The sequence below is a fragment of the Mixophyes fleayi genome, chromosome 1, assembly GCF_038048845.1.
Source record: "Mixophyes fleayi isolate aMixFle1 chromosome 1, aMixFle1.hap1, whole genome shotgun sequence".
Taxonomy (NCBI): Eukaryota; Metazoa; Chordata; class Amphibia; order Anura; family Limnodynastidae; genus Mixophyes; species Mixophyes fleayi.
Window position 1 is genome coordinate 162,682,234 of NC_134402.1, and position 17,954 is coordinate 162,700,187.

The window sequence follows — 17,954 nt, forward strand, 5'->3', positions numbered from 1 at the left end:
CATGAGGTGCATTTCCATACATGCTGTAACTCCAACAGTCATTTAGGCCATTTGGATTTAATAACTTAACTAACTGCATTGCTTTGCTTTTCTTGTAATTGTTTATATTAATTATTTTCTGGTCCTGGTGGCAAATGCAGGTGAATAGCAAGGGTTGGGTACATTTTTCCGACTAGTCTGTTACCAACACCGAGTATACAGACAAAAAATTTCCAATAACTATAACAGTAACATGAATTAAATGTTGACTTACATTAAAACAGACAGAGGACATTTCAGATGACACTGGCATCTAGACTGCTAGAAATTGTGAACAGAGTGAATGCCAGCACTCGTCACATAATAGGGCGACATTGAGATTTCTGTATTTAAAGCGGCAATGGCAGGAGTCGGCGCCTAACCCTAACCCTTAGATTAAATTGTCCAGTTACCAGGTCCTGCCATTGCTGCTTTAAATTCAGAAATCTCAATGTGGCTCTGTTTTGTGATGTAAAAGTGAAGTGCCGGCATGCACTATGCTCACAATTTCTATCAGTCTGGATGGCAGTGTCGTTGGAAATGTTCTCTGTCTGTTTTATTGTTAGTCTGCATTTAATCCATGTCTCTGTTATAGTTATCGGACTTTTTTTGTCTATATACTCTGTGTCGTTAATAGGCTCGTCAGAATAATGAGTACCACCGAATAGTAACAGAGGTCTGAGCATGAGTGCACTTATTGTCTGACTGCAGTAACGTGCAATGAGACAATACAAAATTACAAATAGCAACTTTTCAACAATTTACTTGAAAACTACGATACTGAATGACCACGTCTGTATCGGTATGTTCAGCACTTGTGGTCTAGAGGCCTTTAGCGATACCACTGTTGGTATCATGTCACTTTGCTCCTTGTTTATGCCAAAGGGCAGGATTTGCCTTTGTTGCCCATATTTACAATTCAGTCCAGTTCATTATCTGCATCTCTTTCTTGAGGTCAATATTAAGAATGTACAAATTTTGAAAGCTGGTTTTGTTAACAAAATGAATTTGATGCTTTACAGGTCTGGAAGTGTTGAAACAGATTTTGTGATGCAATTTAATTTTCCAAATGGTGCAAGCGAAACTTTTTCATCTGTCTCCATCCAGGAAATATTCTCAAACAATTTAAAAAATAGTTCTAAGCCAGGTTTTGACATCGATGAAAACTCACTTCAGCTGTCAGGCAAGTAGGCAATGTACTGCTTAATATAAAAATCTATGATCTCTATGAATAAATTCTTGAAAGATGAATAGACAATGTATGTGGCATTTTTCAGCAGTGTAGTAGGATATAATGATATTGACAACCCCGACAGTGATTAGAACGGCGTATAAAATCCAAACACTGATACCCGACCTGAAAGAAATATCGACTTACCATTACCCAGATGCCAAAAACGGTGGTAGTCAGCTTAACAATACTGACTACCCCGATAGTGATTAGAACGACATATGAAATCCGACCACTGATACCCCGACCTAAAAGAAAGATCGACTTACCATTACCCAGATGGTGTCATTTAACGACCCAATGTGTTGGCGACTGTTGAAAATGACATCACTTCAAAGCGCGACTCCTCTTAAAGCGGCGATGCACGGACCCGGCTGACATTCATCTCATGTAAGTATTATGCTAGGGTTAGGGGTTAACCCTAACCCTAGTATAATACTTACATGAGATGTGTGTCAACCAAGTCCGTGCATCGCCGCTTTAAGAGGAGTCGAAGTTTTGAAGTGACGTCATTTTCTTTCAGGTCGGGGTATCAGTGTTCGGATTTCATACGTCGTTCTACTCACTGTCGGGGTAGTCAGTATCGTTAAGCTGACTACCACCGTTTTTCAGCATTCAGCCGCAAGGCAAGCTAAGGATCTCATCTCAGATATCTTCATTCTGGGGCAGCAAATACAAGCATAATTCCTCTCACTCAGCAGTATCTCTCTTATAGCCCTTTAATCACACCTTTCCTGACATAGTGACTGCATGTGACTGTGCACAGTGACATAGAAGAGACTGATCTGTTTGTTACTGTGCCTATCCTCCTGCGATCCCAATATATGAGGAAAGTGGTGAACGGCAGCCAGTAATAGATACATTGGGGATGGAAGGACCTCACTTGGCATATGAGCAAAGAACGTCTCTAAAGGTTACGCTTCTTACTTAAATGTTTGGTAAATATACATTTGTATATCTATGACGATACATGCCTCTTTAGGGTACGGTACATGCTTTGTGTTACGCAAATTGAATATACGGGTGTAGGAGGAAATATAGCAGTTATGGTGAAACCTTGGGAAAATGAACAATGGATTTCTTCATAGTTTATTTAATCTAAGTGAGTCAGCTGACAGCTTATGCAAATAGCACCATTGTGTCTAGTATAATCCTTTGTCAAGTGCATTGCACCAATATGATTTTGATGGGGTCGAAATGGAGTTTTAGTTTGCATTTTTAAAACAAATAATACCATATATAATATGTAAATCATCATTTAATACATATAGTATTGCCCATGGAATGCCTAATGTACAAACCACAGTGTTCAGAAGATGGCTAATAGAACAATGGTCCTACTAAAAGACACTGGTAAATCTTGTATATTGGGTATTCAAATCCAAATAACGTGTGAAAAATAAAGAAAGTAACCAGACACTTCACAAAATGACATTTAATATAGCTAACTAGGCTGACAATAATAGAAATTATTTATTTTTAAAATAATACATATCTTTTCTTGTTGATTAAACAATGCAATGTAATATGGATTATATGTATAAATAAAGAGGAGAGTTTTTGTTTGAGAAATTGTGAGGTATGGCTATCAAAATCCTGTGCTAGTAGCCAGAATCGCACCTGTCAGACATATTAATAAAGAAATACATGCACAGAAATATGTTAGGCATCATGAACACACATGTCACTTGTATGGCTTTTGGGGTGGTGGCACAACATTTTTAGGAGTGCAAAACTGTGACAGAGAGAGATATGAACTGAAATTAATTTGAAATTATAACTGAATAGTTGATCTCCAAAGTAAAAAGAAAACATGAAAGAAAAATGTAGCAAGATATTAATCTTAACGTATTACCATGGTAAAAGCTGAAGACAATGAGTTATCCTTGGGCGGGCACTGGAGGATAAGCGAGTAGGAGAAACGAGGATGGCTGCTGGGGTGACCGGCCCCTTCCCTTTCACTCTCAGTAGCGCTCGTTCATGCTTCTGTTCTGCTAGGGCAAGCTGGACCAGTTTCAAAATAACAGTGAAACACACAGCGTTGAGTCTCCTTGTCACAGCGGGAACCAGAACCAGTCTGGTCAGTGTAGGCCTTTATGGTTGGAGCGAGGCAAAAAACAGCATGCTCTCTGCCTCAGCTATTCCTGGACTGGCTGCACGGGCCAGAGTAAAAAAATATTGAGATCTTGGATTAGCAACTTTAACAACTTATTAAACCCAGTATAAGGCCCCTGTCCCCTATAACAGACCAGTGAAAAAAAAAAAAAGATATTTTAATATAAAGTTTATTTACAGAAAACATTCCACTCCAAAAAATGCAACTACACTTCATGAACACCCTCTGAATGACTGTGACCTGAATTGACCGGGACTTTCCTTAGCCACTAGCCAAACACAAGTGGCCAGCATGGCGAAACGTTTGTGATTGGCTAAGTGACTAATTGGCCTCTTGATTCATTCAGTTTACAGTAATCCAGACGTTTATAGCAAGCAATTGCATCTGTTTACTAAAAAGTAAAAAAAAAATCACAATATTCTTTTCAATTATAATGATTTTCTCTTTCTTCTAAAATATTGCTCTTTGCTTGTGGACAGCACATCTTCAATTCTTGTTCCACTTTTATATTTTTCTCCATTTTTATTTCGTTGGTAGAATTGTGCCTATAAGTAGGCTTTGCTGTATAAAGTACACTGAGGCTTCTCAGGAAAAGCATAGGACAATGCCTCTCTAGAGATTACTTCATGTAGTTTTGCAGGAGGAAAGACATCTATTAAACTGGGACTACCCCCTAAATGGACAGTCTTCATTCTTTGAAGCTCATTTAAATATATCCTCCATTTAATTTATTTGAGTAACAGTATCGGAGTTATTGTTAATTTATTATTTTTAGTAGTAGTATTGTTATTATTATTATTATTATTATTATTAATAATAAAATATTGATGTTTTCCCTTAGAAATCACAGTCGCTACAGCAGAAGATCTCCTTTATCGTGGTAAGATCAGGGAACTTATATTACTCTATGATTATTAATCCTTAATTGAATGTAGAATAAATGATCACCTACATTTCATAGTATAGATTTAGCCAGGTACTGTTTTCTCATCTCTTCTGATTTATGAACAGAGGGGACATAGATGTTCATAGAGAGATGAATGATCACAATAAAGAAGTGCATATACATTGCAGCCAACTTACCATGTGTAAGAGAGTGTACTAAGAGTTTCCTAGGTAGAAATTCACACCTAGGCAGATGTCTAATTTAAAACACAATATTTTGCTAATTTATCTAAAATAAATATTTCCACCAAACTAAATTTAATTATTTTAAATCATACTAACCATACTGAGTTCAGATGAGGCAATGGTGTAAAGCAGACGTCACCCAGTTCAGGTGTGCTAATAACTAAAGTCAATTCAATGTTTATTCTAAATCCTCAGTCTTTCAGCAAGTCTGTCATAGATCACTAAAGTAAATTCCTGGTAAACAGGAGACAGTGCTTAGATAGTACCTGCAATTGGGATACCTTCCCATACTTAACTCTTTAATGTGAAAACAACACTCTTCTACTGCACCGGGGAGAGGACCAGACACCACCCTGGCTTGATGGATACAGTGTGAACCTCAAATCAAAGGACTGCCGCAGAATCCACCTGACTCACCTATGCTCATTATATTCTTATCTTCTACATGCAAATCCCTGTCTCTTTTACCTCTTTTAATTATTACCCTCTTCCTCCCTTAAGTTATAGAATGGCACCTTAATTTTGCTAATTTTTAAAGTCTCTGTTCCCTTCTACTTGCTCCCCTATTTGTCATTTTCTTTAGTATTTACCTCTATTCTTCCTCCCCCTTCCCCCCGCCATATGGGAATAACATTCTCCCAGTGCTTCCCTTCTTTAGCAATTCTGTTCCTTGATGCCCATAATATCTCTTTCTGTTGCATTTTCAGGTCTCTTCTATACTCTTTCTCTTATCGCTTACTTTTCTCGTGCATCTTCTTTCTGATATGTTTCGTAAAGGGGGCATTGTCTATCTAATCCTTTTACTACAGCTGGCTGCTGTGATTGTGTTTAAAACACAATCAGAGCGGTGGGGCAGGATTCTCTGTATGTCGACACAGACCTACAGGGGGGGGAGGGGGGGCTATTGCCCTGATGACCCCACCCCCATGGATCTGCCACTGCTTCCTTTCCATTCACGTAAAGTGCTCGAAAATTTTAAAAAAATATATTGTGTAGTGCAAAGGCAATTTATTGAGTCAGTGAAGTGTACATTACACTTACCTATAAAGAATATTGTTCCAGGCTTTTCTAATAATTTAGATAGTGGATTGTTAATATAGATAAAAGTCCTTTATTTTACAAATGGATAGAAACACAATAGAACACTGAGTACCTGAAAGCAATCATAGAGAAGAAGGGGTACACTTACGTTTAGGTGAAGGTTAAATCATTTTTGTAAATCAATTGTAGCATATGCAACGTTTGTCCTCCAAAACACCACTTTGAGACATTGCCTGCGTTAGTAAGTAAATATTGACTAATTAAATATTAATAGTCCATTAAATGTACAGAAATATGTCAGGTGTTTATGTGTATGCGCTTTAATAAAACACTTGTTCAGGGATGCCCAAACGTTTGCATACAATTGTACATGAATGCAAAAAGAGGCAATTTAATGAATTACAATTAATCAAGTAATCAATGAAAAGTTTACTATTACTCTCTCCCCCACCCCTCCACCTCTGGAGTACTAAAAGCAATAATCCTCGCCACTATCATCCCCCCACTCTCATGGATGTTGCATCAAGCCCCGTCCCAAACCTAACCAGACATTTGTTTCCACATGTATAATAAAACACAAATATAACTACAATTAAAGTGAATATTTATATATTTTATTCTGATTGACTGTAAGCAAAACTAAACATCATAACACAACATAAGCAGTAAGTCATATTTTAAAATGGTAGAATTGTGATGTATATCTTATGCCATTTGAACAGATTGTGGTGTTGGAGGCCCTTCAGTGACAAGTAGAATAGTAGGAGGAACACCAGCAGCTAATAATGCATGGCCATGGCAGGCCAGTCTGCGATTCAATGGTGTACATGTATGTGGAGCCTCACTGATCAGCAATACCTGGCTTCTGACTGCCGCTCACTGTATTACGTTGTAAGTGGTTATCTATATTATACTACATGATCATAATGCATTAATTAAAAGTGAAATCAAAACATGTATTTGTAGTTAGCACAAGACTGTATACATTGAATAATATATGTTAACACTCTATGGAGGCTACTTGTAAACTCAGATGGTTGTGTCTAATATCTTTGCCTGCCTTCTGTCCCTTTCAAACCAATGGTGTTCTACCCTGCCCCAATGGCCCTACACATATCCCTTGTCTGTAGGCCAGCCCCAAAACCATTTCATTGTAAGAGGATTATCACACCTCAAAAGACTGACAGGAGAATGTAGGTGGAGATAAAGGGACTATGAGGAAAACAAAATAAAACAAAAGTCATATCTGGAGTTGTTAGCATAGAAATAATGTAAAGTCATATAAAAAGAATATTATACACTTTCATCCCTTATTTACATTAGACAAACACAAAGGGGGGTATTCAATTGTCCGTGATTTCGCGATACCGCTACTATTTTACGCGTTTTAGCGTTAGCATAGAGTATTTAAAAAAAATTAAAATAAATAATAGTTAAAGAATACATCTATGAGTCATTTCCAGTTTTGTCCATATAGAATCTGGATGGAAAATGTTTGTAAAATAACAATACATAATTGAAAGGTCAGTAAACATGTCCATGTATGTTAATTTAATCATTTTTCGTAGAGTATAGGCAGCACTACCATTTTGGAGCTGTACTTAAATAAGGGGGCCACTTTCTTCTTCTACTCTGGTGGGTTTTCATAGAGAACGACCTGATGTGCAGAGTACAGCAAAATGTTCTGTCAAGATCAGCTGCCAATGATGTAATTTCATATCAGGGTCATAATGAGACATGAAAATCCCACCTCCAGCACTTACAATGCTGGGATTATGTCACCAAAATGAATGGGGTCTTCCTGGTTCAAGTGAAAGATTCCATGGGAAAGTGAGAAGAGGGACTTCCAAAAATAGTTACTAGTAGAGGGAGATATATTTTTAAAAGGACATTGTCTAACGTGGAAATGTCTTTTAATGGCTCAATCATTTTTCGAGTAAACAGATCTTACAGTCGGTTCTAAAAATCAAGGTAGTGCTACTGACCATTACCAATTACATATGGAATATATATTTTACTGTTCCTATCAAATATTCAGCTATATATATGCATTGCGTTCATTTATAGTTGAAGATTAAACATGTGTATTGTTCTTTGTATATTTCTTGATTTTAAACTCCTTCCTCTTTATGTCTCCTCAGTATTGATGATGTGAATATGTGGACAGTGGTATTAGGTACACTTTCTTCAAGTCGTGGATCTGGACTAAGCCTCCAGAGAATCATAATTCATGAAAATTTTGTTGAGGTTCTACAACAAAATGACATTGCTCTACTTGAGCTATCCAATTCAGTCAACTATAAAGAAAATATCCGCCCTGTATGTCTACCAAAAAGTTCTGATGACTTTCCGGACAACTTGTCATGTTACATCACTGGATGGGGAGCGCTTGAAACTGATGGTCAGTAGAATTAGTATATAAAACAATGTGTAACTTCTGATACCTAACTGCTTACAGTGTCAGAACTGGGGCATGATGGGCCCACCGGGGGGGATATAATGGTAGAGGCCCATGGAAGTGGTACAATGCTAAAGGTGTGTGGTCAATCACCAGAGGGTGCGTGGCCAGCCACATTTTTTTAAACCATCACAAAAACACACAAAAAAGGAAATTGCAGGGACATTGTATTACCAAACACCAATTTGCTTCCTTTGTAAGACGATCAGACTACCAGATCATCATCATCAAAATGTATTTATGTAGCACCATCAAATTCTGTAGCACTTTATAATTGGGGACAAACAGTAATAAACAATACTGGGTAAAACAGACAAAGAGGTGAGAGGGCCCTGCTCACAAGCTTACAGACTATAGGACAATATTCCCTTATACATCTAAGTAGAAGGCAGAGCTTTGCACCACTTAAACAATGTAGTAAAATTATGACATTGTAACACTAATGTTCTCTAAGTACCAGAAGGCAAAAAACACTGTAGTGTTGAATGTCTGTTGGAGGGGTGTAGATGAGAAAATCATATTATTCCATTTGGTGGCACTGCTCAAAACATCAGTAAACTATTACGGTCTAGTGCCCCTAAGGAGTAAAAGGGTGCGCGGGTGGTTGGATACTGTCTGAATTTCTTAAAAGAGGTGTCTAGACCTAATAATAAGGAGCAATTTTTATAGTTATTAAAGATAGAGGCACAGAGTGTGTGTGTGAGAGGAATTAGAATCTAGGGGCCTGGGGAGGGGGAAAAAAGGAAGTGAGGGGTTGGGGAGAAATGAAGGTTTGGTACGGGTTGTGGTGTGAATGGTGGGTATATTAGACTGGGGTAAGTGCAGGGCCGGATTAACCATAGGGCTAACTGGGCTACAGCCCAGGGGCCTATGGCATCCAGGGGGCCCTTGAAAGTGCTCAGCAGCAGTATTGATCGGTCGGGAGCATTTTACAGCGCACCGGAGAAGGACCGCAGTGAGTCTCCTTACTGAGGAGATCTCGTGAGTCTCACTCTCATGAGATCTCCTCAGTAAAGAGCGTACAGCGCGCCGGAGAAGGAGGTGAGCGTACAGCGCGCCGGAGAAGGAGGTAAGTGCCGGGGGGGAGGCGCTGGCAGCTCAGATCACGGGGGGGTGGGCACGGGCAGCTCGGATCATGGGGGGGGCCCTCACAGGGGAATGGAGGCCCCCTTAGCCCAGGGGCCTCCTTTCCCTTAATCCGGCCCTGGGTAAGTGTGATCTTATATGAGTCAGAGTTTAAAATCATGTATTGTGATTTTAGTTTAAGACTTGAAAAGCAATAGTAAGTCCCTTGGTGTAGATATATGAGATGTATAAGATGGTCAATAGCAATGTGCAATCATATAGATGTAGCTTAGAGAATGCAGATATGAATGGGGTTTTGATTGTTGTCGCAGATGTAAGTGCAAATAAATCTGATTTGCTTACATAACAATTGCTGAAGGGGGTAGAAAATTATTATCTTCTGAATGGGCACAGACTAAAATAGCATAGAAATAACCTGTAATTGCAAGCAATAGTCTAATGTAGTATTATTATTATTATTATTATTATTATTATTATTATTATACATATTAAAACACATATACAATTGGAAATATGTAAAGGATAAAAAGAAATCATATTAAAATAAAATGCAGATACTAAAGTTGTTTAAAACAGAGAAGTTAATGTAGTATCAAAATTGCACAAACTAAGACCTTGAATAAACATAAAAGTTGAGAAAGAAACTTAAGAAGTGAAAATAGTGAAGAAAATAAATACTGATATCAAATATAATAGGTGCACTTAAGAGAGTGGGGAGAAGAAGTGGAAGAAACAAGGGGTGAATGTCCAGGATTATAACAGTAATTAATAGGATGCAGTATGTTTCTTATAAATTGTTGTCAGTCACTCCTAGGAAGACCATGGGCCTGATTAATTAAGGAAATTAAAGCAGAAAAAAAATGAGTAATTGTGCACTTTGGCAAAACCATGTTGCATTGGAGGGGGAGGAAATTTTAAAATGCAGGAACAGATTTATAGTTGGGGTAGGGCATGTCCTAGATTAACTTTAAATTTCAATGTAAAAATAAAGCTATCAAGTATTTGTGTGCTACATGAAAAAACAGACGGTATTTAACTTATGTGAAAAATAATAAACTAATTTGCACCCCTTGCATTGATTTACTTTCCCTAATGAATCAGGCCCCATAAGTGTGGTCATAACAAAGTGATCGTGTACTGGGGGTAAATGTATGAACATGCGGGTTCTTCAACACCCGCGTGTTCAGCGCGTTCGGCGATTAAATTTCAAGCGGCGCTGCATTGTAAAGGGAAGTTTAAGAAGAACCCGTATGTTCATACATTTACCCCCTGGTCTTTCTTGTTATTCATCTATGGAACATCCATGTTCAATCATGTAAATGAATGAAATGCGCTGGTGTGTTACCAGAAAATAATTTATTATAATAAGACAACAGAGCCTCACATGTCAGTGTATTGTGTAACAAATTGGCTTGGCTAACAGCGTTTGTAGAGGCAGTGTGTCCACCTCCTTAAAGCCCTCTCTGTTCCTCCGCTGCTACAGGGATAGTACAAAGGCCCAAAGGTGTCAAAAAGGCTCCCAACATCTAGTGTGAGTTTAGTCCCAGTGAATAGCAATTTACACCAGCTTATCTTCTGTATGCTTTCCCAGGCACACACTACCACCCACTCTTCTCCAACCTATGCAGTACTTACCTATTCTTTATTATCTCCCTTTACCTCCTCCAGTTTTTCCCCCCAGACAGGAGTGGGTTAGGGGGCGGGGCCATCAAGCTGGGCCTGGGGATTTCCCCAGAATCCTGGTGGGCCAGTCCGACCCTGACTGCTTATCATTCTCATGAGATATATCTCCTTGCACCAGTACTGTCTTTGGTATCCCATCTCATTCAGTCTTTACAGTTTCCCAGTTTTTTCATATTGACTCATGTGACCCATGTGTTCTTGGTTCAAAAAATTGGCAAGTCAAATGTTTTAACTTAAAATTTTCCTAGTGGGAATGTTTTGTTAATGGAGTATTTTTTATAAAAGTAGTAAAAAGTCTATATTTCTGTTTAAACACATTACACATGTCTATTACACATGGACTTCTCAAAATATGTTAGTAAATAACAGAAGATTAGAGACATAAATGTGGGACAATCCTGCTTTTTGCTATACGTTGAGGAAATTATGAAGTTATTGTCCAAAGGTTATATCTAGCATAAGAGAAATTAAACCATGCAGTTGGTTATTACTAAAACATTGTCAGTGACAAGAACTGTGACTTGAAGAGGAAACTATACAGCATGTTTTGATTTACTTACAGGTGTTGCATCACCAATTCTACGACAGGCTGAAGTGAGGATAATAAATTCAGAATTATGTGGCAGCTCTGAGGTGTACGACCATTTAATAGGTCCGTCAGTGATGTGTGCTGGTTATATGGAGGGAAAAATTGATGCCTGTAAGGTAAGTTAATATAGTATTATGAACGCTATTTGATATGTATGTGAATTGTTTTTCAATGTCATTTTGTATTGCAAAATATTAGTCTGTTTGTGATAGTTGTCAGATGGAGGAACGAAAACATCTGATCATTAAAAATATTACATCTCCCTGACACTACTATCTTACACACATTCCCCATAGCAATGTTGTGGGCCGACAGTGCTGTACCTTCCATGAGGCAAAGTGACAATTTTACCACAATTATTGAGTGCAGAAATGAGGTTCTCATCCTCAGCCTTCTCCTGTTCCACGTTCTCCATTCCCTGTGCCAGTCACTGTGCATCTGAATCATTGATCAGTGATTGCAGAAGGAAGCTTGTTGTGATACCTATACCAATCACCTGCAGTTTCTCTTGCGGTCACAGAGTTAGTGGTGACTGACTGCATTAGCAGAAGTGATACAGGAGAAGGATGGTAATCCTATTATTCCCTGCCATGCTGCTAATAGAGTGCCTGTATGAGGTTGTACAAGTGATATATGTTGCCCTGCAAATTCAGTAGTGTGCTTAGAGATATGTGAGGGGAGCTTTCTGTGGAGAGGTGGTGCCGCAGATGGTATAAGGAGAGGAAGGCCCTTGATAGGAAAAAGTTCCCAACCTCAAAAATTTGGTCAATGAAATTTAGGGTAGGTCCCCTTTATTCTATTTTTGCAAATCTATTATATATTACTTATATGTATTACATTTTAATATTTTATGCATGTATATAATTTATTAACAATTCTATTTTATTCCATTTTATTTAAAAAAAACACACTCATTTAGAGTTAAACGTACACCAGCATTTGTATTGCGTATGATGCGCATCTCTGTACTGCATGTGCCCAAAAAATGCATGCGAATACATCAGTACCTACATTTTTGCAAATCACTGACTTCTGTCCCTTTCTAGGTCCTGGGCCAAAAAAAAGGTATAATGTCTGGTTTAGGAAATATGTTATGGTGTGACTTTATCATGTCTATTCGCTTATATGTGAAGAGGATAATACATGTGTGTTATATTTACTCCAATCTAGGGCGATTCTGGAGGTCCTCTGGTTACCAAACAAAATAGCGGCAAGTGGACTCTTATTGGAATTACAAGCTTTGGAGGGCAGTGTGGTTCACCAAATAGTCCCGGTGCCTATGCCAAGGTTACTTACCTACGTAGCTGGGTCAGAGAGAAATCCGGCTTGTAACATACAATAGTGATGGTACATTACTAAGTTATGGTTGTGAAATTTGCTGCTGATCCAGGATACTTTAATGAACCGACCATGAAGGAGCCTTAATAGTCTCAATAATATATGACATTCATAACACAATGTTCCACTGGAACCTGGAAGGTGACTAGTTGTGGTGGGCTTACTGTGATCCGTTGCTATCCAAGTTTTTCAAGGAGCAATCCAGAGACCATCTTTAAAGAGGCTGGATCATAAACAGGTTCTCTCTCAGGAGAACTGAAGGTGTCCGGTTTTAGCTCTTATCTCAATCACACAAAATATTCCAGTACCAGGCCAGGAATTTCCAGAACACTGTAAAAATTAAATATACTATAATGGAAACCTTGCACTCAGCTGTTATTTAAACATAATGTATGTAAGAAAACTACCTAAACATGAATATCCATTTAAAATGTAACTCTTTAATTGTGTTTTCTAGTAAATGTAAATTATTTTTGAAGATAAGCACCCTATTTATTTCCTATTTGTTTTCGTGCCCTTTTGCTGTTGATGGTGCGGCACTGTGGATTCTGTTGTGGCGCAATATAAATGAATTAAGATGATAATGATGTTAATTATAATAAAGACAATAAAGAACAAATGTATTATATACATATATATATATATATATATATATATATATATATATATATATATATATTTTAAAGAATAGATAAGTGTATATATACATATATATATATATAATATATATATATATATATATATATATAAAACTTAATTTAGCACACTGTGAATCAAAGATTAATCAGATAAAATGTTCTGTCTTCATTACTATTTTTGCTATTTTCTGTTATACAGGATTATGTATGATTCATTGCATTTAGTCAATGTATGTTTGTTTTGTCATGATTTTGACTTTTGTACAGTATCTATGTTACCCTCAAGTACATTTATGTAAAACACTCAGGGAAGTCCGCAGTGTGTCATTCTGGAATGCTACTTAACAGGCTAATGAATGTAACCTGCTCCAATAACAAAACTTATTGCATCTAAATCATATTTAAATTCATTCTGCGGCCATGTCTAAACTTAATTTATGGGTCTCTAAAGAAATTGTTTAATCTGATGTTATTAGTGTAATATTTCAATGTTGTACTTCTTCAACTATTAAATATTTCTTGATTAAATACACTAATTAGTCCAGCTATTTTTTTAGAAGTTCTAAACTGTTGTTACTATGTGAAAACTGCACTTGTACAAGTTTACTTATAAAATCCCATCTCTTTCATAAGAACTGTTTTTTGCACAAGAGCATCTTTTAACCCATTTTTCCCTCTGTTCTGTTCTTAAGAGTTAAAAGAAGGGAAGACACATTCATAGGTGTTCATGTAGAATTGGTCCCAGGTGCATTTTTTTCGTGTAAAATACACATTTCCACACTACGCATGTGCACGAATTAAGCTTAAATCCCTATACACACATCTGTACACTTACAGAGGTGGAAAGGGGGAGGGAAGTGGTGTTTCAATGTAGAACAACTACAGTAATGGCGTACATACATATCTGCTACCCATGTAGAAGTCAAGACAGATATCTGTTGCAGGTGTTCAACTCCTGGGGGAAAATTTATCAAGCTACGGGTTTGAAAAAGTGGAGATGTTGCTTATAGCAACCAATCAGATTCGAGCTGTAGTTTTGTAAAATGTACTAAACAAATGATGACTAAAATCTGGTTGCTATAGGCAACTTCTTCATTTATTTAAACCTGCAGCTTGATCAATTTACCCCTTGGTGTAAGATATGTGCTGCTGCTGATGATCATGAGCATGAACTTTGCAAGCATTGTAGGGTCCCCCTCAGAGGCGGAACTAGTGAGCTGTGGGGCCCCAGCTCGTTAGTTCTCCGTGCAGCGGGCCCCATTATCTCCATGGCCCCGGTGCACCGCACCTGCTGCACCAATGGCAATTCCTTTTGCCTTAGAAAAAGCCTTAGCAAAACGCGCGTCGGCGGACGCCGCGGACGCTGCTCTGTCAAATCAATCCCAGCTATTTAGCTTATATACAGTTTATATAGTTAGGAATTTTTCACACGCTGCTCGCTGGGTTAGAAGTTGATAGAGGCGAGACGGCTAGAGTGCAGGATAGCAAGAATCAGTAGCTTAGTCCACCCGATATTTACAGCCTATCTAGCGGGACGGTCTCACTGATTTAGACCATTCTATTACTCCACCCAAATTTAATATCAATACTATCCAGGGAAAATAGCAATCCCGTTATTTAGGCTATTATAAGGGTATATTATTTATTTATGTGACTATAAGCTATCCTAAAGGGAAATATGCAGGTATACAGTGGATATAAGAGGAATTTTATTTAACTCCTACAAGTGTGTGAATACTGCAGAACCTTTATAACTCTCTTCAGTCCATTCCACTATATTGCTCTTACTGAGAAGATATAAGAATAAAGATAATAAATTCAAACATAACATTTTCTCAGAGGGATGTGGTATGAATAGAACATGTATCACACATGTTACATGACAATCAAGTTAGGTTCATAATCAGAGCAGCGTCGCGGTCAGACAAATTAGTATTTGTCTTTTTACCAGATACTTTTCATTCAGGGTGTTATCCAAATACAAGTTTTATATTTCGCTAATGGAATGTTTTAATATTGAACTAATAAAGGAGTATTTAACAGATTATCATCTTTATAATAACAAATTTCTGTCCATTTGAGTGCCCCATTTGATCATTTTTTTTTGTCTCTCTATGTACATGTTTCAATGGCAATTCCACCACTAGTCCCCCTGTTATAATGTCAACCAGCCCTGTTCAGCAGACGAGGCAAAATAATGTTCCCCCGCTAGAATAAAACAACCCCATGCTAAAAGCACTGGGACTCTTCCCACAACCGTGGGAAACACACATAAATACACATACACACACCTTGACAAAGTACTTTATTAAAAAAAAAAATCCCCCACACATACTCTCTTTTATCCATATATTGCTCACCTAAATCCATGTGGGGCCCTCTTGTTTCTTCTCAGGGGCTGGCTGGTAAATGTTAGCCTGTGGGGGGGACTCAGCAGCCTATTAGGAACAGTGACCCAGCCCAAGATAGCCCACTATGGGACCACCCAGCCAGCCCCGGTTTTTTCTAGTTTTCAATCCAATGGGATAAGAAGATAATCCATGTGCAATGATAAACTGCTCCTTGCAGAGCCTCAACGTGGCTGCCTATCACACTGATCAAAACCGAGAGAGGGAAAGATGCTCTGTTTTGGTTAGTAGTGGTGGGATCCCACGTGCGGTCTCACCATTAAGGCTGGGTACACGCTACAGGGTTTTCAGCCAATTATCACGCCAATCACCCAATAAACGACTGTTCGGTCCAATATTGCATTAGTGTGTACACTGCAATGATGAACGATTGGCGTTTAAAGCACATTGTATTGTTTCATTTGATTTTTAAACCAAACTAAAAATCTCATTCAAAGATGGAACAATGTTGTTTCAATTCTGTTGTGTATATGCACTCACGATCAGGATCTCCCTAGAGTTTACAGAGTCATGATCTTTTCAACCGATGCTTATGACAGATGAAGAACAAAGATCTGAGGGTAAATCTTGTAAAACATGTATAGTGTGTACACATGAATCGGCATGCTGATTGTGATATTTGTTTATCAGTCATTGGTAAAATTGTTATAGATAACACATTGGGGGAAAATTTCTGTAGTGTGTTCCCAGCCAAAGTGTAAAGCGCTACAGTACTGCAATGTAGTTTGTTGATATTTTTATCTTTATCTTAAGATATGTGCAACTCAGCATACCCCCAAATTTGTGGCTTTTTTTAACCTATTTTACGTCAGCATGTTTGACATAAAATACATCCAATTCTACATCTGGCCCACCGAGAACATTGATGTGTTTTGAGAGATGCAGATACAGTGCACACTTGTCATTTACCAAGACTGATGATGGAACAGGTAAAAAGGAAAAATAGAGCATTTTCTACTGCTCCTTTCCATGTTCTTTCAGCTGCTTTGGTAAGTCTATGTGGGCAAGCTTGGGACAACATGCTGCAGAGCCTATATGCTGAATACCTATTGTGAATGCAAGCTTGGTGAAATTTGCTAAACAGGCAATGTACTGCTGATATACTGCAGGCTTGTCAGGGCCATTCTTCCCATGCAACACGGTGGAGACCTTTCCTCAGGAGGCACAATATTGAGGGAGACAGAGACAAGGTTCTTTCCACCTCTCTCAGTGCTGTGGTCACTTGCCACTCTCTGCAATAACTGATTACAGATTTCAGGAACGAGTGCAAGGGAACATATGTCAACTGATTTCTTCTTTCTGCAAACACCCTGTTGGGTGCTTCGGTAAAAGAAGATCCGATTTTTTCAGCGTGTTAAAATCGTGGAAAATCACGGGTGTTAACCAGCGATTTTAGTCCAAAAGTCATCGAAAGTATCAAGCTGCGATTTTTACCCTGATCTTCAAAATCGCTGGTTATCTCTGGCGCTTAGCTGCGATGTAAAACACTCCTGTGTTTAACTAACTCTCCTGTGTTGTAGCAGCATGCGCTATAAACCCATCACTGTTACTCTGCCTGTCATACAGCCGGAGGTCCCGGCAACTGCAAAACTGTAAAAAATAGATCAAAGTTTAAAAAAAGAAAAAGCGTGGGGTCCCCCCTCTATTCACTATTAACCCTAGTGCTGCCAGACTACTGCTGGTTCCGTGAAAATCAGGGAAAAAATTTGCATGAAGTCCCCCCCGATTTTCACTGAACCAGCACTAGGCAAACCAGTCAGGGTTGGTAGCACTACAGCAGGGGGACACACCATAATGACAAATCAACCTTAGGCTGTTCAGCGCTGGGCTGGATTCCCTAGGGAATGAGGTCCGCTGAAAAAATGAGCGCCCCCCCCCCCCCACTAGGGACAACCAGCCCAGTGCTGAAAGCACTAGGGCTCTTCCTACACCCCTGGGCAGTGGGTGTAGGGTAATAAACAGCGATTAAAGTATAAAAAAGTAAACTGACGCCATTTTGTTTTGTGGAACTACAAGTCCCAGCCAGCCAGGGTGCCATAAACAGTGTGGGCATTTTGATACTTGTACTTGTATACTTGCACCAGCATATCTATGGCAGCCAGGACATATTGGCACTTGGAGAACCACAAGTGCCAACATGCCCTGACCCATGGCTGGCTGGGACCTGTAGTTCCACAAAAGAAAATGTTATAAAAAAAAAGTATTTGTATCCATAAG

The 17,954-nt window shown here is 38.5% G+C and overlaps 1 protein-coding gene across 1 annotated transcript in view; it reads left to right on the plus strand.

Moving 5' to 3' along the window:
* LOC142144270 (transmembrane protease serine 11A-like) overlaps nucleotides 1-13,360 on the plus strand; it is a 33,980-nt gene extending 20,620 nt beyond the window's left edge. Inside the window, exons 5-10 of the mRNA XM_075202909.1 lie at nucleotides 1,041-1,201; nucleotides 4,207-4,245; nucleotides 6,260-6,428; nucleotides 7,679-7,938; nucleotides 11,327-11,469; nucleotides 12,524-13,360. Of these exons, the coding sequence (XP_075059010.1) occupies nucleotides 1,041-1,201; nucleotides 4,207-4,245; nucleotides 6,260-6,428; nucleotides 7,679-7,938; nucleotides 11,327-11,469; nucleotides 12,524-12,685 (934 nt within the window). The 3' untranslated portion in view covers nucleotides 12,686-13,360. The remainder of the gene's footprint in view (nucleotides 1-1,040; nucleotides 1,202-4,206; nucleotides 4,246-6,259; nucleotides 6,429-7,678; nucleotides 7,939-11,326; nucleotides 11,470-12,523) is intronic.
* The last annotated feature ends 4,594 nt before the right edge of the window (nucleotides 13,361-17,954 follow it).